Source organism: Leopardus geoffroyi, chromosome A1 (genome assembly GCF_018350155.1).
Source record: "Leopardus geoffroyi isolate Oge1 chromosome A1, O.geoffroyi_Oge1_pat1.0, whole genome shotgun sequence".
Classification (NCBI taxonomy): domain Eukaryota; kingdom Metazoa; phylum Chordata; class Mammalia; order Carnivora; family Felidae; genus Leopardus; species Leopardus geoffroyi.
The window spans coordinates 238,995,761-239,023,233 of record NC_059326.1 but is presented as its reverse complement, the minus strand read 5'-3'; the positions used below and the strand labels follow the sequence as shown (position 1 = coordinate 239,023,233).

Genomic DNA, 27,473 nt, shown 5'->3' with positions numbered 1-27,473 from the left:
TCGGATGCCGGCCAGAGCAGGGCTGGCCTCAGGGGGGGCTCCAGTGGCCCGGGGCCACCTCGGGGAGGCGGAGGAGAGCAGCCGAGCACGGCACAGTGTGGGACCGGTTCGGGGGGCGGCTCCTTCCCCGTCTTCCCAGGACACACGCCCACCCTCTCGCCCTCAACAAAGACGTGAGACTCCACAGTCCCTGCCAGCACACCTGGGCGAGCATCCCAGCCATCCTGCCCGTGGGAGCACACGGGCATCATCGCTCGGCCCCACGCGGGCACAGGTCTGCACACGATGGTGGGAGCAGGTCTGCACACACCTGTCCTTGAGCCGGTGTCTGGTGACGGACCTAAACACACGTGTCTGCACGGGCTTCAATCTCCAAGCTGCCGCTTTGCGTGCTGGTGTCGCTGCAAACGCAGTCATCGGTACGGAAGACGGCCCGTCGGCCCACTCTGAGTCGGGGGCTAAAAGCTGAATGGGTGGGTGGGAGGCCGAGGAGGGGCGGGAAGAGCCTGGGAGGGCTGCCCACAGGTAGAGGGGCCTGGAACTGGGGCTGGGCCCCACGTGGAAGGCCCTGATCCGCAGGCGGAGGCGAGGCCCCTGCCCTGCACTGCTTACACACAGTGGCCTGCTCTGCGGCACGGATGGCGGGAACGGCTGGCCGCCAAGGCCGCGCCCTGCCCGTGGCCGGGGTTCACGCCCCGTGTGCTGCCCGGGGCCTGGTTGACGGCGGGTGCAGAGGTCTGCCAGGGTCAGGAGCAGGACTGTGGCACGAGCCACAGTTCTGTGCGCTGAGGGCTGCTGTAAAAGGGGGCACAGCACCTGCCCTGAGGGCTGAGAAGGGGACACCAGTGCGTGTAACGCATCCACTCGGGCTCGGCCGGATGTCAACCCATCAGTGAGAGTCATCCTAGGGGTGAGGGGTGGGTAGGATCCAGGCAGCGGCGGGAGCTACAGTGGTGAGCTGGGGAAGCCTAGCCCCCTTGAGGACGTGGGCCAGGCCCGGGCAGGTGAGCGACCTTGGGCACGGCAGCCCATCTCCGACACTCAGAGCTCGAACGGGGCCATGGTGAGGACATCCACGGAGATCAGAAATGTGGGAATGACCGTGGGGTCACAGGCACCTCTGAGCTGAAACCAGTGCTCAGTGGGCAAGGAAGGTTGAGGCAAAACGAGGGGGGAAGTCGTGTGGGAGTAGCGAGCTGGGGTCCAGGGCACAGGTGAGAGAGGATGGTTTTTCTGGAGGCAAGTGAAGAGGGTGAGGGGAGGAGGAGTCCTCCCAGGGTGAGGGCTGCAGGGAGGGAACAGAGGGGGTGCTGGGGGGCTGGGCACTGGGGGAGGGGCCAGCACCGCAGCTGGATGATTCGGGGAAGGAGGCGGAGTGGAGGAAAGGTGTGCAGGTGGCCCTGTGCCTCACGTGGAGGGAGCGAGTGCAGCTGACCTGGGGTGCAGGGTGCCTGGGGCCCCCCAGGGCCAGCTGACACCCTCCACCATTGCCCAGAAGTCCAGGGAAGGCTCTGCTGCAGCCAAGGCCAAAGGAGAAGGGTGAGGGTGTGTCCCTCCAAGGCAGCTCCTTCCTTGTCCTTTATTTTGAAAAACTTTTCTAACGTTTATTCATTTTTTGATAGAGACAGAACATGAGTGGGGGAGGGGCAGAGAGAGAGGGAGACAGAATCCGCAGCAGACTCCAGGCTCTGAGCTGTTTGTCAGCGCCGAGCCCGATGCAGGGCTCGAGCCCACAAACTGTGAGATCATGACCTGAGCCCAAGTCGGACACTTAACTGACTGAGCCACCCAGGCGCCCCTTTCCTTGTCCTTGATTAACGTGAGGCGGGGTCTGGGGCCGGAGCTTTGGGGAGGGAGCCCGCGGGTTCACAGGAGCCAGGCCTGGACCTCCTGCCCTCCTCCGACCTCTCTCCAAGGTCCCGCCCCAGAGCCTCCTGCCCCACCCCCCCCCCGCCAAAGCCCGCCCCCGCCAGCTACGGGGCCCCGGGGCGGTGCTCCAGGGTCCTCCCCTGCGAACGGGGGTCCTCCTGGCTCCCCTAGAACGAGTGTCCCGACCGACCGGGGATGGCCTGGTGAGGGGTCTGGAGCTGCCCTCCGTAGAGTCCGCACAGGACCGCCGGTCCACGGAGGGCGCTGCCCACCCTCGTGGCTGCTGGTCCCAGGGCCTCGCTCTAGCGGGCGCCGTCCCGCCACGTCCCCACGCGGCACGCGCCCCTTCGAGGGCTCCCTGGCGGAGGCGGCGGGCTGGCCGCGATGCGCTGCGGTCGGCGGCCGCGGGGGGGCGCTGCGGGCGCCGCGCTTAAAGCCCGGGCGCGGGCGGGCGCGCGCTCTCAGAGGGCGCCCGGCCGCCGCCGTCGCCTCCCCGTCCGCGTTCCCCACCCCCCCCCCACCCCGCCCCGGTGCCCGGTGCACGCGCCCCCCCCGCGGACGCCCGCCCCGCCCCTGAGCGCGGGGCCCCGGGCGGCAAGGGGAAGTGTCAGTCCAAGCGCGGCGAGCGAGGCCACTCACCGGCCCCCCGCGGCCCCCCGCGCCCCGGCCGCGCCGCCGCAGCGCCCCAGAGAGAGAGCCCCGAAGGTGAGCGCGCGCGGCTGCCGCCGGCCGGGACGCCGAGCCCAGAGCCCGCGGGGTGCGGGGACGCCGCCGCGGGGTCTCCGGGAGCGCGCGGGTCCCCCCACCCCCACCCCGACCCCGGGGCGCGCGGGGATGGGGTGGGCGCGCCGGGCGGGGACCCGGCCCGGGGCTCGGGGCTCAGGGGCTGACGCGCGTCTCCTTCCTCCTCGGTGCCTCGTTTCCCGCGCGGCCGCTCGCGCGGCCGCAGGGGACAGCTTCGCGGTGTCCGCGTACGCGAGTGGCCACAAAGGCGCGGAGGAGGCAGAGCGGCGCGTCGGCGGCAAGCAGGTAGGCGCGGGCCGGGGAGCGGGCGCCAGAGTTGTGACCCCTGGTCCGGACCTGCGAGGTGGCCCGCCGCCGGGGTGACCCCAGCCGGGCCCAGAGCCCGTCCCTGCCCAGCCTCTGAGTCCCAGGCTGGGGTCTTGTGGCACCAGGGCCTCAGGATCCCAGATGGAGGCGTCGGGGGCGGGGGCTGGGCATCAAGGTGCTCTAGGGTCAATGGCTTGCACTGGGGTTTGAGACCACCGCCTCTCCCGTCTGTGGGGTGGGTGGCCACTGGCCTGCAGGGAGGCTCATGGGAAAGGCAGGCTCCAGATGCCGCAGCCAGGGGCCCCGACTGTGGGCTCAAGACCCAGCCGTCCGGCAGAGTGGGTTTGAAAGGCCTTGGGTCTAGAAGCAGAGAACGGCCCCTGCCTGGGGTACTGGGGGGACCTTGAGTAAAGTAAACCCACAGTTTGTCAAGCAGAAGGTGGTCCCAGCCTCGGTGTGAACTGGGTCCCTGTAGAGGGCCACCCCAGGTGGCCGAGGCCCCTGCCCCTGTCCTGCCTGCCCCCACACCCCCAAAGTCCACGGCAGGCAGAGTGCATCAGCTCCCTTATTTGAAGGACGTTTTTCTGGCTGTTGCTAAATAAAAATTCCACGTCTGTTTAGACACTTGTGCAGCGGGGTCCTGAGAAAGGGCTCAGATATGTCCTGAAAAGGAGACACCCTAGAGTCACGTTCGTGCTGTCTGGGAGTGCCGTGAAGTGGGGGACGCACTTGAGGGCATTTTCTGGGTACCTCCTAATAACGCTGGATGGACGTGCGCCCCTCCACGCAGGGGACCAGGCAGCACTGCTGGTTTCTGCCTTTTTCCCTCATCAGAGAGAGGTGCCAGTAAGGGGCTGGAGCCTCATCCAGGCTCGGCCGTCTTGCACGTGGTCAAACGTCACCTGCCTGTAACTTCACATCGAGGTCAGGCCTGGGGGCGTGGGCGCAGGGCCTGGCTCTGTGCACTCGGGAGGTCTCTGGGCGAGCGCACTCACTCGTTGGGAACATGGCAGTGACACACGGGGCAGTCCCAGCACCAAGCGGCCTGCTTCTGCTGGGCCATGGGGCCACGGGTCCCGGAAGGGCCCTCTAGGCTCCGCTGTGATCTGAATGTTTGTGTTCCTCCAAAGTCTGTTGGTTGAAGCTTGGCCCTGGGGCGATGGTGTCAGGCGGTGGGGGCTTTGGGAGGTGCTCAGGTCACGTGGACAGAGTGCCTGTGACAGCGTTAGTCCCTTAGAAGTGGCCCCACAGAGGCAGGTCCCTGTCCCATCTGCCGTGGGAGGACACTCGAGGAAACACCATCTAAGGATCAGAGAGAGGCCTCACCAGACGCGGAACCTGCCCCCACCTCGACCTTGGGGTTCCGGTGTCCGAAGTGTGAGAACTGAGTGTCTTTACAAGCCCCCAGCGTGGGCTGCTCGAGTCGCTCAAGCCGATTGGGAGAAGCAGGTGCCTTAACACCGGGATACAGGAAGAGCAGAACGGCCTGAAAGACATTTTCGCTTTGAAACAGCAGCGTGGCTTCTACTGTGTCTCCCTCATTTGGCCGCGGGGATGTGAGCCTTTGGCACCAGCCTCCGGTTGACCCACTGGCCCAGGTGTACCTCACTCCAGCACTGGTGTCCTTGCGGCCACCGCGTCCCTGAACGTAGCCTGGGCGGCTCTTGCCCAGCATGGGCTCGGACCCTGGAGACTGCTCGGTCAGAGACATCTGGGGGTCGCGTCCTACGTTCCTCCTGTTTACGGCTTGGCGTCCTGCTCCCTTCTGCTCTGCGCCGTCCAGCTCTGTTCTTGGCCCTGCCCCCCAGGGGTGCCCGGGGAAGGCCAGCTGGAGTGTTCAGCGCGCCCCGGGGGGACACGCGCCTTTTCTGCAGTTAGTCAGTGGTTCCGTGCCGACCGAGCTGCCCTGTGTGGTCACCAGAACTGTGGCGAACCACCTGGTGGAAATTAAGTGTGTGCCCACCTCCTGTCACCTGTCCCCCTCTTCCCCCAAAATAAAGGAAATGAGGTCGGCTTTCCCCCATTTAATGTCCGTGCACCATGCTGGCCCCTGGTGCCTGCCTAGTGCACGTCTAAAACACACTTGCAAATATTAGCATTTTCTAGGCAGCTGGACCGCCTGTGTCCAGGTCTGGAACGGTCTTCCTTGTTGCTTCTGGGAGACGCTACGGTTTGACAGTGGCAGGACCTGTCTCCTCTGCCAAGTGCCCCCCGCGGGGCCAGGCTGTGCCTCGTGACGTGGGGGTGCTGGCCAGTGCTGCCCAGAGGACCCCGGGAGGGGGTACCGCGGGTCGTACACGCAGGGCGTTACGAGGAACGAGGGCAGCAGCCCCAGAAGCACTTGACGGTGCTGTTTCTAAAGCGGGGGCACGGCCTTCGGGCAGCAGGGTGGTGGTTCCAGGTGGTTCCAGGTGGGGACAGCTCGGGGCGGCAGGTGAGCACCAGGCGAGGCTGGGGGCCAGGGCAGAGGACCCCTCCGTGTTGGCCGCGGTGGGCCGGGGTCTGGCCGGCAGAGCCTGTCCCCCGTGCTGGACCGTGGTCGCAGAGGCACTTCCCGGGGCTGCTGGTCTCCCAAGAAGCTCCCAGCAAGCTGCGGGAGACATGGCAGGTGCGGCCGCCCGTCCCGGGGACAGGCGGGCTTGTGACGGCTTGTGTCCTCATGGGCGGCGGCTTGAGGGAGCGTGGAGCCTCCTCATCCACAGGCGCCCTCGGGGAGCTTCAGAGAAGCACCAGGGTGGTCCCCGTGCTGGGAGCGCCGTGCCGGGGTCTCCGCACGAAGTGAAGGCAGGACCCACAGCGGCCCGCAGGCCACACGCCCGTCTCGCTGCTGAGCGAAGCCCCGAGTGTCAACCCCGAGTGTCCATGCTGCCATGTGGAGCCATGGGGCCGCCGGATGGGCCAGCCGGTGCCAGCCGGGGACAGGGTCTGGGGCCCAGAGAGGAGTGTGAGGTGAACACACCCACGTCCGAGCACCGATTTCCTTGCCCTGCGCTCATGGGCTCCCACGTAAGCATCTGAGGGGCCCGGCTGCCCCCACTCTTCTCAGGGAAACCCCCCTCGGCCCCTCCTGTGCCCCCTTCTCTCCCACTGCCTCTCCTGTTCCTCTTCTCTCAGGCCTGCTGGAGGCTCGCTGGCCTGTGGGGAGGCCCAGTGGGCCCTGACCATCTCGGGGTGTGGCATCCTCTTGGTCCTTGGGGACGCCCACATGTGTGTGCTTAACCCAGGAGGGGCCAGCCCGCTGCTGTGGGGTCCCTGGGTCCCCAGGTGAACTTTGGAGCAGATCAGCCCCTGACCCCAGCAGGAGGGTGTGGGTGGTTCTTCCTGAAGGAAGCTGGAGCCCCGGTCTTACGTGGGCACCGGGCGCCAGGTTCCACATCTTTCTGGAGTCGATTGATAGCTAATCAACGTAAGCACGTCCTGGGAATGCCTTAGAATGAAGTATTTTCTTTTATTTATTTTATTTTTTGAAGTCTACTTATTTATTTTTGAGAAGGAGCGAGCGAGTGAGCAGGGAGGGGCAGAGAGAGAGGGAGAGAGAATCCCAATCAGGGTCTGCGCTGTCAGCACAGAGCCCACTTGGGGCTCGATCCCACAAGCTGTGGGGTCATGGCCTGAGTCGAAACCAAGAGTCAGAAGCTCAACCGTCTGAGCCGCCCAGGCACCCTAGAATTAAGTATTTTAAAATAATCATATAAAAAAGCAGCCTCGGGCTACCTGTATTGGCTGCTGTATCAAACTGCCTAAAACCGCGGACATTTATTCTGTGCTGGTTCGGGGTGGGAGGGGGGGAGTCCGAAACCAGGCCGTCAGCAGCGCTGTGCCTCCCTGATGGCTCTGCGGGACAGTCCTTCCTGGTCTCCTCCAGCTCCGGGGGCAGCCGGTGTCCCTGGGCTTGTGGCCGCAACAGCCCCATCCCTTCCCAGGTCCACACGTGGCCTCTTCCCGTGTCTCTGTGTGTCCCCTCCTCTTCCTACAAGGACACCAGCCACTGGTTAGAGTCTGCCCAGATCCAGCACGACCCCATCTTAACAGACGACATGTGCAAAGCCCGTGTTCTCCAATAAGGTCTCGATCCGAGGTTCCAGGCAGACGCGGGTTCCGGGAGGCACCGTTCCGCCCGGTGCAGCTCCACGACGTGCCAGGTTGGAACGCGCTGCTCTCCTCATTGTTTGGCCTAAAAGGGACTAGCAGCAGCCGTGGGTAGCAAAGCTTCCCGTCGAGGCTGGTGCGGCCTTCACACTAACGCGTCAGCGGAGGTCCTTGTTCTGAGGCCGACCCGAGTGTGTCCACACTGAGCCACAGCTGAATAGCTGTTTCGGGATTTGCTGATCCCAGAACGAACCTCTAGTTCTCTGAGCAGGAACACTGAGCAGTGCTGGGCGCACGCAGACAGGCCTCTGGTGTCAAGACAAGCTCTCGGCTGCTGAGGCACAGCAGTCGCGCTCCCCAGATCCCTGGTTGGCCCCATCTGGGTCAGCTTTAGGTTCTTCCGCGGCCAGCCTGGAAGGGAGGGCGGCTGGAGGGTGGGCCCTCCCTCCCGGAGGGTCTGTTAAAGGGATCGTGACATAGTCGCTTTGCACCCGGAACAGCTGGCGTTGACTTGGGGCCAAGTCAGGGGTGTGGAGCTGTAGCTCGAGGAGGGAGACCTCAGGAACCCCCCGCAGGCCAGCAAGCCCCTGGGCCGGGCAGACCCTGAGGGCGCTACGCATCCACAGGCACCAGCGTCCCCAGGTGGCAAGGACACTCTCCAGCCAGACCACCCGCAGGACGCAGGCTCCTCCTTCTCTCCATGCCAGCGAGCAGGCCCTGTCCCCCCGCCTGTCCCACCTTCACCCCGTTCCTCGGGAAACCCGTCAACTCAGGCTCTTGATGTTGAGGGTTAGAATCAGCCATTTCTCCCCGCCTCTGCTGTGACCTGCTCCCCACACCCCGCCGCCCACACACATCTGCGACCCATCCTCCACCTCGGAGCTGAAGGGGCTTTGGGGACACAGGGCTGATGCCAGCACCTCCTCAGGGAGGAAGATCTGAGAGGCTGACACCCCTCCCTGCATCTCACCTCTGACCTTGCTCAGGGGCACCCACTCTGCCCCTGCCTCCTCCCTGGTCCTGCCCTAGGGCCTTTGCACGTGCTGCCCTCTGCCAGGAAGCCCATCCCCACAGCTCAGCTCCCCGCCTCCCCGCCTTCAGGTGTCTACTCACACGTCAGCTTTTTGGAGGCCTTTTAAGACCCCTGCCTGGAACCTTCAGGCCCTCCCAGGGGCTGGGCTGGTGCTCCCCGGGGAGACCATGGGCCTTCACGGGCTCAGTGCCGCCTCATTTGTACAACTTGACCCCAGATGCAGGTACCCGGAGCGTGGGGTCACTCGCCTTCAACGGGAGAGCCGCACCGTCCAATTTCCACGTGAGGCCGGAGCCATCGTTCTGGACGCTCCACCGTGTGTGACAGTGACCTGTCGGAACGGAGAGCTGGCTTGTGTCAGGACCCTCGCGGGGGCTGGACGCAGGTCCTCACAGGGACCCCGCCTGTGTCCTGTGCTACCCCTGCGGCCTCGGGGGCCCCGCCGGCAGCCTTTGTCTCCGCTCCAGTCACACTGGGTCCCTTCTGTCCCGCCTGCTGTGCTAGCTGGAGTTTGCCCGCGGCGCTGGGCAGCCCATAGCAGCCCGAACTGGAAGGATCTGTTTTCCTTTCATTCTGCGATGTCCTCCAAGGAGAGTATAACTCGGTCTGAATCAGAGAAGGGAAGCCACATACCGTTTTAACATCAAAACTGACCCTGGACATTGTTAGCGCGGCCGCTAAAGCCTCTCGGAGGACTCGGGTTCCGAGCACGGCCAGGGCTCAGCAGCCTTCCCTGCCGTCGGGAAGGTGAGGCCGCCAGACTTCGTCCCCGAGCCCCCGCCGTGATGGCAGGACCCTCCCCAGACGTGGGCCCGCCTGTGACCGTGGGTCTCGGGTCCCAAGCCTGTGTCCTTCTGGGACTTGGCTTCTTGCAGGAGCTCAGGGGCAGGGGAGGCCCAGGGTGGCTCTCCTTACCTTCTCTCTGCCTCAGCCTGACCCTCCAGAGGGACCCCTGCAAGCAGCCCCTCAGTCCTTCCTTCTCTGTCATCTGGGGCCTGGACAGCCAGCCCTCCTTCCAGCACCTTCCACTGTGCTCCCCAAAGCTCACCCTCCTCTCCACACACTCTGGCCTGCAGCCCTCAGCCCCCAGCCCACAGTCCCCAGCCCCCCGCCCCCAGCCCCCAACCCTTAGCCCCCAGCCCCCAGCCCTCAGCCCCCAGCCCTCAGCCCCCAGCCCCCAGCCTCAGCCCCCAGCCCCCAGCCCCAGTCTGCAGTCCCCAACTTGCAGCCCCTAGCCCGCAGCCCCCAGCCCCCAGCCCCCAACCCTTAGCCCCCGGCCCCCAGCCCTCAGCCCCCAGCCCCCAGCCTCAGCCCCCAGCCCCCAGCCCCCAGCCCCAGTCTGCAGTCCCCAACTTGCAGCCCCTAGCCCGCAGCCCCCAGCCCCCAGCCCCCAACCCTTAGCCCCCGGCCCCCAGCCCTCAGCCCCCAGCCCCCAGCCTCAGCCCCCAGACCCCAGCCCCCAGCCCCAGTCTGCAGTCCCCAACTTGCAGCCCCTAGCCCGCAGCCCCCAGCCCCCAGCCCGCAGTCCCCAGCCCCCAGCCCCCAGCCCCCAACCCTTAGCCCCCAGCCCCCAGCCCTCAGCCCCCAGCCCCCAGCCTCAGCCCCCAGCCCCCAGCCCCCAGCCCCAGCCTGCAGTCCCCAACTTGCAGCCCCTAGCCCGCAGCCCCCAGCCCCCAGCCCTAGCCTGCAGTCCCCAACCTGCAGCCCCCAGCCCCCAGCCCTAACCTGCAGTCCCCAACCTGCAGCCCACAGCCCACAGCCCCAGCCTGAAGCCTCCCTCGAAGGCAGTCCCACTTGTGCCAGCTCCCTGCCCACTGTGTGGACAGCCCAGGCTGTCGTGGGAAGGTTTCAGGCAGCGCTGATCTCTCTCCAGACCCGATGGTTCGCTGCCCATTGGCTGTGGGACTCTGGCACATTCTTCGCCTCCTGCTGGTGAGGTCAGGGTTTCACGCTCAGTGTCGGGAGCAGGACGGTGCCCACAGCCCCATCCTCTGGGCTCCTGGCCTGTGTGACCAGCAAGCACCCTGTCCCGGGGCCCGTCCACTCGTGCTCCTCGGGGTCTCTCCCTGCCCCCTGGTAGCTACATGTCAGGAATGTCCATCAACCTTGCCCGGCCCAGGAGCATCTGTCCAGCTGCCTGCCGGCCTTGTCCCCCAGGGCTGTGCTGGGCCTAAACTCCTGAGGTGTCTCCCCAGCCCCGTGCCCACGCCCTCATCTACGCAGGACGACTGGCTGGCCACCATGGGCCCTTGTCTCCCTGTGGAACTCAGCAGTTCCACCAGCCTTGGTCTCCACCAGGCTGAGACCCTTGTGTTCTCGCCACGCACACCCCTGCGGGCCCCGGCTTCCCACTCAGCCTCTGCCCCTTTGCTGCCCGCTCAGCCAGGTGCCCGCACCCCTGCACGGGAGCCTCCCCACGCCCCCAGGAGTCCGAGTGTAGCCGGGTCTTTCGTGGTCATGGACCCCCCCGCCTGACCTCCCACCGCCCCAGTGTGGCTTCTGGCTCAGCCCTGCCCGCGGACATCTGAGTGCCCCTCGGCCCAGCTGGGTTTCTGAGGTTCTGTGGGCCCTGTGTCCCTGTGTCCCCCCAGGTGCCCTCTGCACTCCGGCCTGCCCTGCGCTCACCAGGCCCCGGGGCCCCTCCTGGGAGGACGGGCACCTGCTGTCTCATCCTGGGCCTCTGCAGACCTGCTCCTTCTCTGCGCTTGGCCACAGGCCCCTCTGAGCAGGCTGAACCACGGGAGCTTCCGGGCCCCTCCCGGTCTGCAGACCTCACCCAGTGGAAGCACACAGGCATAGAGCGATCTGTGTGCTCTGGGGGGGGGGGGGGGGGGGTGCTTCAGAACTGGCCTTCACTTGCCCAGGTCCTGGAGTTGTTTTCTGGGCATGGAACAGGGTTTCCAGAAAGATCTCAATGCAGCGATCGTTGCTTGGAGGGATTCCCAGGGAATGGGGAAGAGCGCTGGAAGCCAGCGCCACGAGAGGCCCAGACAAAAGCCGCTCTGCAGGGGGACACGAACCAGCGGTCCGTCCGTCCACCAGGGCTCTTGGTGGCTAACTGCCCCCGTCTTGCTCCTTGTAAGGAGACAGCCACCAGGCAGGGCCCGGACCGGCCCAGGTCACGCCCCAGGTCACGCCTGAGCGTGTCCGTCTTCCACACGAGCGTCGACACGTCCTTCCCGTGGAACCCCACGAGGACCTGTGGCAGCGTGAGATGGCCCCCAAGACGAGTGACAGGTCTGTTGTGTCACGGGGCCGGGGGGGCGGTCAGAGAGCTGGTCACGCGGCGGGGGGGCAGAGAACTGGGAGCATAGTTCGGCTTGCCGTCACGCGGGGACCTCAGCAGTGACGAGGCGCACAGGTCGGCCGTTTGCTGTGTCCCCAGAGGAGGCAGGCGTGCGTGTCACCTGTCAGGCTTCGAAACACCTCGGTAGCCGTGCATCGGTGTTACTGGCTCTTTGGCAAACCTGTTTGCTTATCTGCACTCGGGAGCCTCTTTCCTCGGCGGGGGACGGCCAGGGCCCTCTGCTGCGGGCTGTCTCACGCTCAGGCCCACAGCACACTCCACTGGCACGGAGGCTCTCCCCCCTCCTGCGTGTGCACCGTTCGGGGTGTGGGCTCCCACCCCTGGCGTGTGCGCCGTGCAGCGGGGGCTGGGGTGTGGGTGAAGCCTGGACCCCGTGGTCCCGTGGACACGGGGTGGAAAGGGTAGACGTGGCTCGGTGCACGCTACCAGAGGCACGAGCGTTCTCTCCAGGCACCTTCCTAGGCTGGCTGTGGAGGTTGCAGCTTTTCTTCGACCGAGTGCCCGAGCGGAGGCCCAGACACAGTCCCCTGAGGGGCCGTCCCAAGATGTCCTGCAGGGCAGGGGCCACCCTGCACACACCCTTTCTGCCCTCTGCTGCCCGTGCAGCGGCCTTCCTCGTGGGGCCCGGGACCCCTCTCTGGCTGGCACCTGCTGACACCTGCCTTTTCATTCTGCAGAGCGCCCTCCACAGTGTGACCCAAAACATCCAGACACCGGGTTCAGACCCGGGACGTGAACCACCGCACAGGAGGAGCGGGGCTGGGCACCGGCTGTCCTCCCTCTGCCTGCCTCCGGGGCATCCGGCGTGGGGGCACAGTGCCCTTGCCAGCCCTTGCCTGGAGGCTGAATTTGGGAGCAGGGTGGGGCCCGGGCCTAGACAGCCGCTCTGCCGAGGGCGCCAAGGTCAGGGTCACGGCCGACAGCAGTCGACTCCTAGCCACGATGCAGCAGGTCAGACGTCAGGGGCTCCGGATGTGCCAAGTGGGCCCCACTTTCGGTCCCGGCCTGAAGCCGCTCACTGAGGCCTTGGCAAGGCAGGATGGCCGGGCGGGCCAGGGTCCAGCTGGCTCTCCCTGTGGCCTGGGGAGCCTGCACACGTCTCCAGGCCTCAGTTTCTCCATCTGTAGGTGGGGGCATGGGACTAGGCGCCGTCCAGTAGAACTGGACTGGATGTACCCACGCTGCCCACAGGGGTCACCCTCATGCTTGAATGTGGCTGGTGCAACAGAGAAATGGATTTCTAATGTGGTTCCATTTGAATACGTTGAAATTTAAATGGCCACGTGGCCGTGGCTGTCGCTGCCACGTGGACAGTACAGCCCCGGGAGGCTGCATTTGGGGTGTAGCCAACTCCGTGTCCCCTCCCTCCATGGCTGGGGTTGGTCACGGCAGTGGTCGTGTGTTTCAAGGAGTCATCGGCCGGATCGGTGTGAGAGTGCAATATGGGTGTATACGCCCTACTCACGTGTGTGTGTCGGGGACTTGGCTTTTAAAATTGTCAAGAATCCTTTTAGACGAAAGAAGGCCAATCAGACCATTAGCACTAGCGTTTCTATGGTTCACCTTGTGCGGTGTGCAACACGTTCTCGACACACAAATGTGGAAACGGGGGAGTGCACCACGGGAGTGATACGCGCCGTGCCTCACGGGATGAGGGAGAGCCTCCTAAAACGAGGGCAAGTTGAAGCTGGGAACAGGGCTGCCCTCTCTCCCTAGGGACGAGGAGTGAAGACGGCGAGTGGCTGGGCTGAGGGGAGGCACCAGGGCGAGATTCCACGGGCGTCGCGCTGAGGGCCGTGCAGGCCCGGGGCCTGGGCTGGCCGGAGGCGCTGACCCAGCTGCCCGGAAACCGATGTCACAATGGAGGGACTGCGTTTGCCGTCCTGCCTCACACGGCAGGGAGACTGCACGGAGCACGGAACACAGCGACCGTCAGACGACGCGGTGCGGGGCGGTGACCCCTGGGAGGCACGGGGAGCAGGCGCTGGTTTCCGGGTCACAGCGTAGAAAGAGGGAGCGGGGACACCGGCAGAGGAGGGGCCGCCTGGGGAGCGGGGGCAGGGGGTCCCCGCGACCTGCACAGGTGAGAAGCTGGGAAGGAGCCGCCAGGAGCGTGTAGGCGGCTTGTGGGGTCCAGACAGGTGTGGGAAGTCAGGTCCCCTCGGCAGTGCATCCAGGCTGGGCCGTCGGGGGACGGCACGGTGTGACAAAACAGCGCTGTGCCCCCACAGGATCCAGCCCGACCTGCAGCGTGCGATCGAAATTGCTCGGTCTTGTGAATGATTGAGACCTCATGACCGTGACCCGAAGACAATCCATCGGCACAGACTGAGCCATAACAGGGCTGAGAAACAGCCCAGAAGACACGAAAACGGTAATACGTCTCACGTGTTCACGAAGGTAGAGGAAACGTCACCGGAGGTGGGAAGTGCGGACGCACGTTCTAGACGGGAGGACACGGCGTCCCAGTGAGCAGCGCGCAGTGGCGGGCAACGTCAGTGACCTCTCCGCACGGGAGGCTAGCGCCCGGCCAGCGGCACCGTAGACGTGGGCCGGGACGGAGCACAGAGAGGGGCCTGCACGGCCGTGTGCGCAGAGCGCCGGGGGCTGCGGGACCCCGTCCTGGTCCGACGCGCCCAGAGAGCGTAGAAGGAGGAGAGCAGCAAGGATTTGAGGAAATACGGCCCCAGATTTTCAAACGCAATAAAAACTCTAAACCACAGACCGAAGGTGCTCCGTGCCTTCAGGCAAACGAAGAAAACTGTGCCAGGATGTCTGACAATCCAATTGCTGAAAACCAACAACAAGGAGAGGAATTTTAAGGCAGGCAGAGCAAACACATCTTTCAGTCTCGTGGCGGGAGGGCAGGGGGGGCCTTGCAGCCCCTGCCGACACCTGCAGGCCTCGCCTACGAACTCTGGACGCGACCCGTTCGCTGCAGCGGCAGGGTCAGGACCGCCCGTCACAACAGTCATTTCCCCCTTCCGCAGAGGGGAAACCAAGGCACGGTAGGGTTAGGGGATTGCCCGGGGTCGCGCTGCGTAGAGCCGTGCAGCCGGGACCCAACCCGGGCGGGCCCCGCGCTGCTCACGGGCTGCGGGAGTCAGCGGGGCAGGGGGGGGACACGGGGTGGGGTGAGTCCCGGGCCAGAGGGCAGTGTGACCAGGCGACTGTGCGGATCCCGTCGTCATCCTGGGAACCACTGCGCCGTGTCACCTGACCGGCGGCCCGGCAAGCATGTGTCCTGCACTCGGGGCTCGTCCTTCGCGCTTGCAGTTCCCGGTTCCGAGTCCAGATCATTGCTTAACTAAGACGTGAGCGGGCCTCCTTGAGCGTGGGAGGGGTGCGGGCACAGGAGGGGCATGGCCGGCACGAGCTGCTCCCTCTGAGCTCAGGGGTCTCCCCGGAGGCTGGGGGGGCCGTCCGTCCCTGCCATTCACGGGCTGTGTGTGCACGTGACGCGAGGAAGAAGGTTCCAGAGGAAGAAACAGCGCGTATCACCTTCCCCAGAGTAGCCCAGTCCTCAGGGTCGTGTGCCGGAACCAGACAGGAGCCCTTCAACACTCCCAGCCCGTTCTCTGCTCAGCACACGGACTTCACGGAACAGGCGGCACCTTCTAAAGTAAAAAACTAACAAACAGAAGAGACCTAAAATCCATGGGTTCTTTTACAGCTTTGGGATTAGCCTTCCGGTGAAGTGGAAACATAAGGCTTTAATACAAATGAAAGAACGGGAGAAGTCAGGGTTCCCGGGGAAGACTGAGACAGAGGGGAGCCAGCCTCTGGGTCTGCACTTTATGTATTTATTTATTTTTTCAACGTTTATTTATTTTGGGGACAGAGAGAGACAGAGCATGAACGGGGGAGGGGCAGAGAGAGAGGGAGACACAGAATCGGAAGCAGGCTCCAGGCTCTGAGCGGTCAGCACAGAGCCCGACACGGGGCTCGAACTCACAGGCTGTGAGATCATGACCTGAGCCGAAGTCGGCCGCTTAACCGACTGAGCCACCCAGGCGCCCCTGGGTCTGCGCTTTAAACCTGGTGTGTGAAACCTTGTCTACACAGGACTGGCCTGGGGTGCAGCCGCTTCCCAAGGGGATGGGGGGCTTTGTGTTGTGTTTTGTGGCCTCTGGCCAGTAAGCTCAGAGGACAGCAGCAGGCTATGGAAGGTCAGTCACCCTTGATTTTCTTTTTTTCTGGGAAATTATAAATCGTTAACTCTGAAGACGGAGACAGGAGCAGGCGTGTTTGGGAGAAGACAATCGAGTCTGCAGGTCAGCTGAGAAAAGTGTTCTCTAACATCTAGTGTTAGACTGAAAACAGTTCCCGGATGCTGACGTCCCTGGGGATGATTTTAGCATATTTATGGCCCCTTCTCGATTATCTGGGGTAGAAGTGTGTGTGTGCACGTGTGTGCATGTGTGTGCATGTGCATACCCGTGTGCGCGCGTGTGTGTGTGCACATGAGATACCATCCCACACGTGTATATTCACATGTATGTGTCCTCTCCCCCAAACATCCCCATGCGTTGGGGCCGGCCGCTGGGCTGCGTCTTCCGCAGCGTGTCCTGGGTCGACGCTCCTGTCCCCCGTGCTGTGGTTTCTCAGCCATTCCCGCCACACGCTTGGCAACCATTCTCCAGCAAGGTCCAAGCGAGGGGTCCTCGGGGACAGTCTCAGGGTGTTTTTCTGGGCGGAGTGGGTGCTATTAACCTCTAGAGACCAGGGGGAGCGGGGCATGTAATGCATTCTGTGTCTTTTCTTAATAAAACAAGCAATTTTATGGCAAACCGTGTTGGGGATGAGACAGAGCGGAACCATTTTTGTTGTCCGACCTCATTTGGGGAGTAAGTTCCAACAGAGAGCTGGCGTGTGAAGAGACAGACACATTTATTTCGGGTAATTTGGTCCCCAAATTACCGGGTTTCTAGACATAAATTCCAGATTGGTGATTACAAAGTCTGATGAAACAGCCCTAACCTAGAAGCACCGACGGACAAAATCTGGAAAGGCCGCTCTCAGATCTGGAAGCCTTGTCATTGGGAAAGAAAGAACCAGAAGCTGAAGCCCGCCCGTCTCCCCGGGAGCCTTGGTCTCAGGGTCCGGAGTCCCGAGCGGGGCCCCTGGGCCTCAGCACGCGTGTCGGAATCATCAAGCCCGCGAAGCCGCCGTCACATCTGAAACTGTTTAGCTGCGGAAACCGAGAGGCGCACTTCAAAGCCGCCCGAGGCGATCCAGACAGACTCGCCGGCGGGTCGCCGCGAGGTCACACTCCGCCCAATGTGCCCAATGGCGGGTCTCCGCCTTCCTGCCTTCTCTCGTCAAAACAGAGTATGGGGGCAACGCTACCCCGGGTCCCGAGACGCGTGTGGGCGGACGCGTCCCCAAGCCCCCAACCGCCTGGGATTCCTGGCAGGCAGGCGTGGGGGTTCTTCTCATTCAAAGAGCTCTGGAGGCAGGGGCCCTCATGGGACCGCGGGCTGGGGCTCCTGTCCCCCGCCACCCCTGCAGCCTCCCGCCCTGGCCCTCGTCCTCCCCAGGGCTCTGCGCTCTTGACCCTTGACTTGGCCTCGCTCTCTGCCTTTCCCCACAAGGCCCGGGTCTGCGTGCTGGGCCCAGACTCCCCACCTCTTACCCCATGTCAATCCCGCCCCGTGTCCTGAACCCCGAGAACCCGAGCGTGAGGCCCCCACCACCCGCAGCGCTCGCCGGGCCTCTGCCCTGCACCCCTCGGCCTCCCCTCCTGGGCCCGCAAACCCCCATCTGCCCTGTCACTCCACCGTCTTCGGCCACACGGTAGGCAGCTCCTTGCCTGGCCTCCCACCCGGCCACCCAGCACCCAGGCGGCCCCCGTCAGCGGGATTAACCCCGGGGGAGGTGGTCCTGGGGACTCCTGACGCCGCAGCCCTTGGTCTCTGGGAGTCCCGCGGCCGGTCGGCGGTGCCGACGGCAGGAGCCTCGCGCTGGAGGCTGAGAGGGCTCCTTCCCATCCAGCCACCCGAAGACCTTCCCTGCTCTGCTGTAGAGCCACCTGCTTCTCCTGTCACCACGTCCCCGATGGTCAGAAACCCTGCTGGCTGGTCGGCAGCCCCCAGCGCGGGGTGGAGCTGGTGTGAGCTGGGCCACGGTGGCGGGGAGCAGGTGGTGTGGCCGTGGAGGGGCCGGGAGCCCCGGACGTGCCGGTGGGGCCTGCGAGGAGGGACCCCTCTTGTTTCCGACTTCATGGGGATGCTTGAACAGCACCTTCTAGATGGTCGTAAGGGGCCACCCGGCATTTCGGGCCACCCTCCCCTGAGGGTCTGGGGAGCCCCAGTGGCTGTTATGCCAAGAGCATCTGGTTCTGGAAAGTGCCAGCAACACACCTGCCCGGGGCCCCTCCCTCCCCTCCCCCATCTCTGTCTTCCTCTCCCTCCCTACCCCCACCCCATCTGTCACCTTCACCCCACCTCTCACCCCTGCCTGGACTCCCCATCCCACCTCCCTCCCACCTCATCTCCCAGTCCTGCCCCTCAGAAGTGGAAGCAGCCTTGACCTTACATTTGAGGAACAGGCCAACGTTTCCAGGACCCTAGAGGCTCCAGGGCTCCAGGTCGGGAGTCACGAGGTAGCTGTGAGGTGCCCTGAGTGGACCATTCTGCCTTTGAAAAGTTTTTTAACGTTTATTTATTTTTGAGAAACAGGGAGAGACAGAACGTGAGCAGGGGAGGGGCGGAGAGAGAGGGAGATACAGAATCGGAAGCAGGCTCCAGGCTCTGAGCCATCAGCCCAGAGCCCGACGTGGGGCTCAAACTCACAAGCTGCGAGATCATGACCTGAGCTGAAGTCGGACGCCCAACCGACTGAGCCACCCAGCTGCCCCTAGTTCTGCATTTTTTTAACACAGAAGAAGGTGCAGTTCACAGGGCAGCAGCTGGCAGGGGCGAGGTGGAGGGAGGCACGCGCCCACCGCTCACCGTGGGTCCCAGCAGCCCAGCCCTCCGTGGAGATGCTGGATTCTTGTCACAACAGAACGTGCTCGGGTCCCTGCTGTCACTCCCCTGGACTCAACACACAGCGAGCATCCGGGGGAGAACCCATCTGTCAGGCAGGCCCAGAGTGTTGTCTTGGGGAGCAAACACACAGCTGTCCCTTCCAGCCGACCTGCCCCCTGTTTCCGGTCGCAGCCTGGCTTTGAGGCGGAAGCTGAGCCTCCCCTTTGTGCTCAGGACGTTCTCACCGTGGCCTTGTGTTTACAGCAGACCCATGAGATCCTTCCAGAATGCCCAGCATTATTCCACAGAGAGCAGTTTTTGAGCCCACGCTTTAATGGGTTGAGAAGGAAGAGGTCTTAGAAAAGTGGTTTTCCTCAGGGTATTTCCAGGAGTCAGAGAAATGGGTTTCCAAGAAAGACAGACGCTGAAATCTGAAAAGTAGACTCCTCCTGGGGGGATTGTTTGCATAACCCCAAACCCCCACACCCACATGGCCTTGACAGGAGCTGGTCCCGGCCAGGACGTGCACGTGACCTCTCAGACCTAACACCACGGGGTGGCTGGCCCAGCGTGGCCACAGTCCCGGTGGCGTGGGGGTCCCCCAGGGGTGGGGGATGGCGTGGGGGTCCCCCAGGGGTGGGGGATGGCGTGGGGGTCCCCCAGGGGTGGGAGATGGCGTGGGGGTCCCCCAGGGGTGGGGGATGGCGTGGGGGTCCCCCAGGGGTGGGGGATGGCGTGGGGGTCCCCCAGGGGTGGGGGATGGTGTGGGGATATCCCCAGGGGCGGAGGGTCCTGGGGATCCTTGGGAACACGTGGCTGGACCTTCTGGCTTTTCAGGGGAGGCCGGAAGCTTACTTTTTTCATCCAAGCTCCCAGTGTCTCTGCACCCGTGGGGAGCTGGGTTCTCCTGGCCTCCTCCAGGGCCTGTCCGGTGAGGGGCCACTTGCTAGGGAGGACGAGGAGCTTAGGAGTCTGAGCTGGGGGTGGTCTCAGCAAGAGACGTGGCCTCTGGGGGGGAGCGAAGGGTGTGGGCAGGCTGTCGCCGCTCTGGCAGGGGTTGGGGGCACCCTGGTGGGCTGGGGAGGGCGCTGCTGTGGGAGGTGGCCCCTTGCTGGGACTCCCAGAGGGGCAGATGGCTACGCCCTCTTCTTGATGGGACCCCGCCGTCTGGGATTCGGCCCCTTGGGGTCCCCTGGGCAGGGGCCGCAGCACATCTGGCCAATGGCTGCAATGGGTTTGATGTGTCCCAGTCCAAGCTCTCTGCCCCCCTCTTTAGCCAAAGCAGCACAGATTTAAGGGCGTCTGTGTAACCGGGACGAACCTGTCTGAAATCACCAGTCGCAGGGACAAGAATCGTCACTTCCCCACAAAGGCCCCTGGGAGGTTCGCTGGTTCCTGGGGTGTCCAGTTTCCACGATTCAAGGAGGCTTCCCCGGTCACGTCTGGTGTTTCTTTCTCCACGTTGTTTGCTTCTGTGAATTATTTATGCAACTCCCCGAACTTCCATTCAGTAGCTTTCCTGCCGAAGCCGCTCGGGTGTGCTGAGGACCTTTCCCCATTTTTCCGTAACTGGCCTTGAGATGGGCTACGGGGTCCTCTCACGCCATCCGGCTGCCCCGAACGCCCTCCCCGCCGCCGCTGCCCTGGGCTCTGGCAGCCGAGGGGGAGGGCAGCCCGGCACCTGTGCCGGGCTGTCCTCTAACAGCAAAGGCTATGCTGCGGGCTCAGGCAAAGGCCATGCCACTCGACCCGGGCACGCGGGGCGCATTCTACAGCAGCCGCTGCGCGCACAGGCAGCCACATCTTCCGGACACGGTGCAGTTGCATCCGGATGACCCAGGGGGGTAGGGGTTGCTTTCTAAAATCTGAGGCTCAGTGAGGTGTGGAGAGGTCACATCTCTCAGCCGAGCGCATATGACAGCCCGGGAGGCTGGCGTCCGGTTCGGGTGCCCAGGGCTCGTGCCTGGGTCTCTGCTGCTGAGCCGTGTCATCTGGCTGTCCTGTTGCTGTTGCAGGAGCTGCTCAGCGGGGACCTGCCGGAGGGACCTTCCTGGGAGGACCAGTGTCCCCTAGAGGGTAAGTCTCCTTCCCCGAACCTCATCGAGAAGCCTGACCCAGGGCACAAGCAGGAACTGCGCTCAGAACGAGCTGAGCCCCTGGCGACGGGACAGCCCGCCTTGGCATGTCCCTGAAACCCGGGCCAACCCAGGGGGCTGTCGCAGGTGCCACTGTCCCCGGTCTGAAAGGCAGTTTGGCCTTAAAATATGCTTCGAAATAACACTTCTCTCAGGGCTCCTGCGTGGCTTAGGGGACTTGGGTTTTGGATCTAGGGATGTGAGCAAAAGCTGGGGTCACAAGGGCCTCTGACCTTTTATGTGTCTGGATCCCCATGAGCCGGCGTGCAGGTGGGATGGCCAGGCTTTGTATAAAAGCCATTTGGCAAATCCAGGGTCAGGTCTGGGTCTGACATCCTGTGTCAGCAGAAGGCTGCCGGGGACGGTCAACTGGGAAGTGTTGACTGGCCAGAGTCCCGGCCACACGTCTGCATCCTCGGTGGGGTAGTCCGCCCGTGGAGGGTGACAGGTTATCATCAGATGTGCACCATGTGGGGTATTAGGAGGCTCACCAGCAAGGCTGCCTTCAGAGGGGCTCCGAGACCCTCCTAGCTGGGGGCTCAGGCCCTGAGCACGTCCCCCTCTCCCACCAGCATGGACACCTGCCAGCAGGTGCTAAGCCAGGACAGGCCTGAGCTCCTCTCCCAGAGAATAGACGAGCCCGGAAACGAGCGCTTGAGTCGTTTGGCGACTGGGGGCTTCCCACTGACGCTCAGCACACAGGCATCCCCTGGGTCCTGGAGTCCAGGGGAAACTGGACCCAGTAGATGGGGAGAGGGGGCATCCTGGGCCGGGCCCGGATGGTGCTCCTGCCCCCCTCGGGCAGGGACCTCCCTGTCCTGGCCTGCATGGGGCCTCCTCCCCTGGGCTCCAAAGACACTGCTGCCAGGGGTGCGGGGGGCAGAGGCAGGAGGGTGCACCTGGTTAACCCTGGTGAGGGCCGCCCCGCCCTCCTCACAGGTCCCTGGTGCCTCCTTGGGGGATGGGCTCTCAGCTCGGACCCTGATGGAGGGGACCAGAGGCTGGCAAGGACTCCAGGGCTCCCCGGCCACACCTGCCGTATCCCTCTGCCCCACCCGGAAAGGACCCTTCCCAGCCTTCTCCTCCCTCCAGTGGCAGCCACCCCTGAGAGAGCCGAGGCCCGAGGCAGCACAGGACAGCTCTTTGGCGTGCTTGATGGAGAGAAAGCAGCAAGGCGCGAGGGCCCACGAGGGCTGGGCAAGAGGCACCTGAACATCGATGTAGGTCTTTGCTCCTCCCTGCCTGCCAGGAGGTCCTGGGCTGGGATGGTGCTCCCCACTCAGGAGGTCCTGGGCCCAGATAGTGCTTCCCCCTCTCAGGAGGTCCTGGGCCGAGATGCTGCTCCCCCGTCAGGAGGTCCTGGGCCAGGAGGTCCTGGGCCAGGGGGTCCTGGGCCAGGATGATGCTCCCCCCTCGGGAGGTCCTGGGCCAAGATGCTGCTCCCCCCTCGGGAGGTCCTGGGCCAAGATGCTGTTCCCCCCTCAGGAGGTCCTGGGCCCAGATAGTGCTTCCCCCCGTCAGGAGGTCCTGGGCCAGGATGGTGGTCCCCCCCTTTAGGTGCCCCCCCCATCCCAGGAGGTCCCGACTTATGGTTTGTGCCTGCCCGCCTGGAGTGGGGGAGGGGCTGGTGTTGGAGGACAGGCAGGGCCCGGGGCCCAGGCTCCCCTGTGTGGGGTGAGGACGACCCTGCCTGCCTCCTTCTGTCCCGTGTGCCCTGCAGGTGCTCCAGGGCGACGTCTCGGTGAAGGAGGACAACCATCAGGAGTGGACGTTCACATTCTATGGTTTCGACAACAATGGCATAGCCACCAGAGAGGTGAGGTGCCAGGCGGCCCCCGGGGAAGGCTGGGACAGCAGACACACAGAGGTTGCCCCCTCCCCGCCTGCCCTCTCAGAGCCCTGCCCTGCAGGGAGGGAGGTGGCGGGGGGGGGGGCCCGGACCTTTCCCAGGCGGCCGGTGAGGAGGGTCAGGGCTGGGGGGCAGCCGAGAGTCCCAGGGGCTCCCCTCTGCCGGCCTGTGCGTGCAGGACATGTTTGGCTTAACGAGCAAAATTTTGACAGTTTATCTGATTCCTAAGTCTTTTGAACATAGAGTCAGTTTCAGATGGAAAAGGTCCCAGAGATGCGATCCCAATAACAGCAGGGCTGTCCCAGGCTGCCCGGTGCACGGGCTGGGCTAAATTCGGGGGCACAAAAAGGCCGCTGAGACAAGCTCTGTGGGCGTCCCTGGGTCTGTGTGGGAGGCCGTGTGAATCAGGCAGATGGCCTGGAGGCAGCAGAGGGCCGCCCGCCCATCTGCCTGTGCCGGTGACTTGATGGCCGTCCTCAGGACGTGTCCAGCCTGATGCACACCATCTGGGAGGCCGTCAACGCCTCCGTCAGCCACTCCTCTGGCAGCAGCAGGACGCTCCGTGTGAAACTGACCATCAGCCCCGAGTCCTCCAGCAAGAGAAAGGAGAGCCCTCCCCCAGGCCAAGGTGAGGGGCTCCCCTGCTCAGACACCCCGGAGACCCTGCTTTAGATGGCAGCCACCTCCTCCCTCTAGCAGCCTGTCCTGCACACCCCGTCCCCACGGCGCGGACCGCTCGCTTCCTGAGCCTCTGGTTCCCCGTCACCTCTGTGTACCATCAGTGCCCCATCCCCGCCAAGGGCAAGCTGTTCAGTAAACGAGTGAGTGAGTGGGTGACTGAGCGAGTCAACGACTAAGCGAGGGAAGGGTTGCCCCCCCCCCCACCGCAGACCGGGAGCCCACTCACTGCGGGACGGAGGGCGAGCTCAGCGAGGACCCCCGGGGGGCCGACAAGAGGCTGTCGGCACATGTCAGGCGAGGGGGGCTCTGCCTCTGGGGTGTCCTCAGTGGGAACAGCTTACTCACCCCTGCCGCCTGCAGGCCTCAAGGCTGTCCCCTCCGGACAGAGCCACCGAGTCAGGCATCTGGGTGCGGAGGGTGGGATGCTGGCCGAGGAGCCCGGGCACTGCCCGCTGTCAGGGTGAGGGCACCGTCTGGGGGCCCCTCTGGCGGCGGGCGCTCTGCTGGAGCTGAGCGCGTTCGGCGTCTGAGTGCTGGGTGAGGTTTGAAGGGCGGTGGTGGGTTGGCCTCGGACCCTGCGTCTGACCTGCTCTGGCGCCCGGCGGTCCCATGTGGTGTCTCGGCGGCTGGGCTGTGCGGAGGTCTCACGGCGGTGGCCCGATTCCAGCCGCAGGCTCTAGCCGGGAGGACACTGGAGCCCCCGTAAGTGCCGAATGGGGTTCCCAGTGGTGCTGCTGGGGTCTTGTTGGGGTCCCCGGGGCTGGCTGGGGACCTGGCCGTCCTCGAGGGCCTTTCTCCCGTTCCCCTCTGGGGCAGTGGGTGCCGGACAGAGGCCCCCTGCCCGGGATCCGGAGACCACCCGGCCCAGGCGTCCCCCAGTCCCCCCAGGGCCTGCTGTGGCCCGTGAGGCAGCGAGCACTCGGGCCCTCATCCCCACGGTGCATGCAGGAGGCCGGGCGCCGACCCCCACCCCTGCCGTGCACGGGGCCCGTGCCGCGTGGACGAGAACACGGAGCGGAGGAACCACTACCTGGACGTGGCCGGAATCGAGAACTACACGTCTAAGTTCGGACCTGGAAGGTACCGGAGACCAGCGCTCGGGGTCTGAAGTCCCGTGTGTGGACGCCCCGGGAACAGGAGCCCCCTCCCCGCAAGGGCCCCCGGGTCCCTGCGACAAAGCTCACGACGGTCCCGCATCCAAACGTGGGCATCGCAGTCAGGTGTGTGGGGTGTGCCTGCTCCGGCGTGAAATGTCCCGGGCCCCGCAGAGGTCTCGCAGGGTGTCCCGCGTCCCAGGCCTGCGCAGGGTGTCAGGGGTGGGTCTCGGGGGTGCTCCGTGTCTGCAGGATCCCCGCCGGCGCCAGCCAAGCAGGAGCATCAGGGCAAGGCCGTGCACCCCCGGAGCAGGTCCCACTCGCAGGAGGCGGACGCACACGATGCGCACCACCGCAGGTCTCAGCCGCTGGCCGACCACCCCCCGCCGGCTGCAGACCCCGCCAGGGCCCTGGATGCGCAGCCCCGCCTGAAGGGGCAGGACAAGCAGCCTCTGAGGTCCCCCAAGGGCTCAGGGAGGCCACCTGGGGCGCCCGGCGGAGGCAAGCCCGGGAGAGCCTCCGGCCCCCGCCCCCCAGGACGGCCAGCCCCCCCCCCCCAGCCCCCGCCGCAGCCCTACGGCCACAAGTGCTACCGGCAGAGGGGCAGGGAGGGCCACTCGCCCCCCAAGGCGGTGCTGGAGCACGAGGGGGTGCGGGGCCCGCCGCCCCCGCTGGTGGGGGAGGGCTGTGCGGTGCCCGCGGTCCAGCGCCACGAGCACCACCACCGCCACGAGCACCACCACCCATCCTAGTGCCAACCGTGCACACCGGCCCCGGCGTGGGCTCCGCGGAGGTGGCGCCGATGGACCTGGTGGGGAGGGCCTCCTTGGCCCCCCGCCTCCCCGCGCCGTGCTGCCCACAGAGGCCGTGTCCGCACGAACACGTGGGACGCCACTGGCGTCTCAGCTTTGAAGCTACTCCGCGTGCCCCGTAGACACCCTCCGTGGGTGGAGAAACATAGCCGGTATCTGCTCTTGTTTGTGATTCCAGACGGGGCCCCTGTGGTGCTGAAGGGGCTCCGCTCGGACGCCACACGTCCGGTGTGGGCTCCCTGTTACGTGGCCCTTGCTGTAATCTGTTCACGAGGAAGTCCAAAGGGGGCAGCGGCAGGGGGGTGGCCGCGCAGGACGGGGCGTTGTCAGGAAACGCGGCGGCGGGGTGGGGAGGCCAGGCAGGGCCGAGGGGCTGCAGGAGGGGCCTCCGGCATCTCCGCGGACACAGACGTGGACGGCAGGCCGGCCCCTCGTGCTTGGTGGACGCAGACCCGAAGCGGCGTGGCGGCAGACCCGGCCTCCGCCAAGTCCCCCTCTGGGAAGGCATGATCCCCATTCCCTCTGGGCGTCGGGAGAAGGGCTGTGGGCCAGCAGGAAGTCTCACCCCGCCCCAGCGCTCCCACCGAGGCAGGAAGTTACTGCTCCTTTGTTCTGGAGAGGCACGCCGACTCCCGGCAGCTTGCGTGTCTGTGTGGGTGGCTTTCACTGGCCTTCGTGGCACCGCTGTTGAGGACGAAGCGTTAGTGGTCGACGCGTGAGGTCCCCCCTCAGGCACAATGAAAGCGTGTGCATTTGCAACGCGTCGGGCCCGGTTTGCAATCAAGATCTTCCGGTAGATACGGGCAGACCGCCGCCCCAGGCGGCGCGAGGCTACAGGTGTGCGGAGCCGGCGGGCCCAGGGCGCGTCCCCCGCGTGCACGGGTAGAGGGAAAACTGACGCACGTGCAGGCACACGCGCCTCTGTCTTTGCGGGGTTTCCTCCCCGTGTTTCTGCTCTAAAGTTCGAACACGTAAGCAACCCGAAAACCTACGTCCCCAGCTTGGCTCGTGATAACGGGACACTTGGTACCACGTCTGGGGCTGTGAGGACCAGGGTTCAAGTGGAGACGGTGGCTCTCTGTACACAGGGATCTGTTTGGAGGGGTCGGGATAACATCTGCCCCTGTCTGCTCTTCAGGACGTCCTCCTGGGTCGTGGCTGTTGTAAAGTCTGCAGGGATTCTGGAGGATCTGGCGTCTTCCCTGGGGCCCACGTCCCACTCCCCGCCCCCGGGAGACCCCCAAGCCACCCCTGCCCCTGGGGCAGCCCCCACCCCCCCCCCCCACCAGGGGACCATTGCCCTGCTTTGTTTCCTCTTTTCTGCCCAAAACTTACACATTTGTCTGTACTCGGGGAGACCTGTGTGTCTGTGCCAGCCTGCTCGCCTCACCCACACCTGCTGCCCGGGACCTCATATGCTTCTGCTCCACGGGCTCCTGGAGGGCCCACGCCTCATCCTCGGTGCCAGGCACGTCACCAACACACCAGAGAAGCCCAGTGAACACTGGAGGGCAGCCCGCAAGCCCCCTGTGGCGTGGGCGTGACCTGCCATGGGAAGTGTCAGGAGGAGGCCAGCGGGACGGTGGGCCCAGAGGTCCAGCAAAGGCGGAAGGTCCGGGCACTTTCTGATGGTCCGGAACGCAGGTGGGCACTGGGGGCCTCACCCACCCTTCCCCACCAAGCACCCTGCTGCGTGCGTCCGGGAGGGGTCTGAGCCCAGCGGACCGGACAGCCCCCAGAACGGGGGAGAGGGGGTCCAGGCAGGGAGGCCTCTTGAGGCGATGTCCCCGCACAATGCAGAGCCGATGGCCAGCAAGCCAGGAACTGGAGAGTCCCCTGGTCTAGTTAGAGTGTCTGCAAACGAACAGGAAAACAGCCCAGCCCACATCCGAGACAGGGAATGTGTGTGACCAGTGCCTCGGAGCAGCAGGGCAAAGAACAGAAGCAAAGGTACTGTCCGAACAGCACACCCGCTAGGATTCCCCACAGGCGGCACCGAGTAAAACCCAGAAGCGTCTTCAGATGCCTGAGAGTAAGATTAGCCCAGCCTCTAGACACAAGTCGAGGTCAAAAAGCAATTTTATTTCCACAGCACAGCCACTGGTTAGAAATGGATTTTTTCCAGATGGTATGATGGTTAACTTTGTGCCACTTGATGGGGCTGAGGGCGCGAGGGAGCTGGCGAAGCGTTACTTCCGGGTGGGTCCATGCAGGCGTCTCTGGAGGCGCTGGCGTCTGACTCAGCACCTCCCAGTGTGTGCGGCGACCAGCGGACCCGTCAGGCCGGGGTGGAAGTTGTCTCTGCCGAGTCCAATTCTGTCTCTCTCCTTGGGCGGGGACATCCGTCTTCTCTGACGTCAGAGCTCCGGGCTCAGGATTCAGGCCTCGGCCAGGTTTGCCCCCACGGACCTCCCTGGGGCCTCCCAGCCTCGGTATGGGATCTCAACACAGAAACTATGAACTTTATCGGAAGTCGCCCAGAAAGATCCAAACGGAGGGGTGTGGTGCGTGCCCGGGTTTGCCAGCTCGGAGCAGTGGTTTGGTCCCAGGTGAAATCTCAGCCGGCTCTCTGCGGTGGTTCGA

At 64.7% G+C, this 27,473-nt stretch overlaps 1 protein-coding gene across 1 annotated transcript; it reads left to right on the top strand.

Moving 5' to 3' along the window:
• Positions 1-638: 638 nt before the first annotated feature.
• NKD2 (NKD inhibitor of WNT signaling pathway 2) lies at positions 639-26,982 on the top strand. The gene is made up of 11 exons (XM_045451348.1): positions 639-845; positions 1,466-1,539; positions 2,306-2,574; positions 2,819-2,898; positions 20,335-20,395; positions 21,547-21,674; positions 22,175-22,270; positions 22,784-22,931; positions 23,194-23,278; positions 23,933-24,060; positions 24,331-26,982. The coding sequence occupies exons 1-11, from the start codon at positions 639-641 to the stop codon at positions 24,828-24,830; spliced, it is 1,776 nt and encodes a 591-aa protein (XP_045307304.1). The 3' UTR covers positions 24,831-26,982.
• Positions 26,983-27,473: the final 491 nt, after the last annotated feature.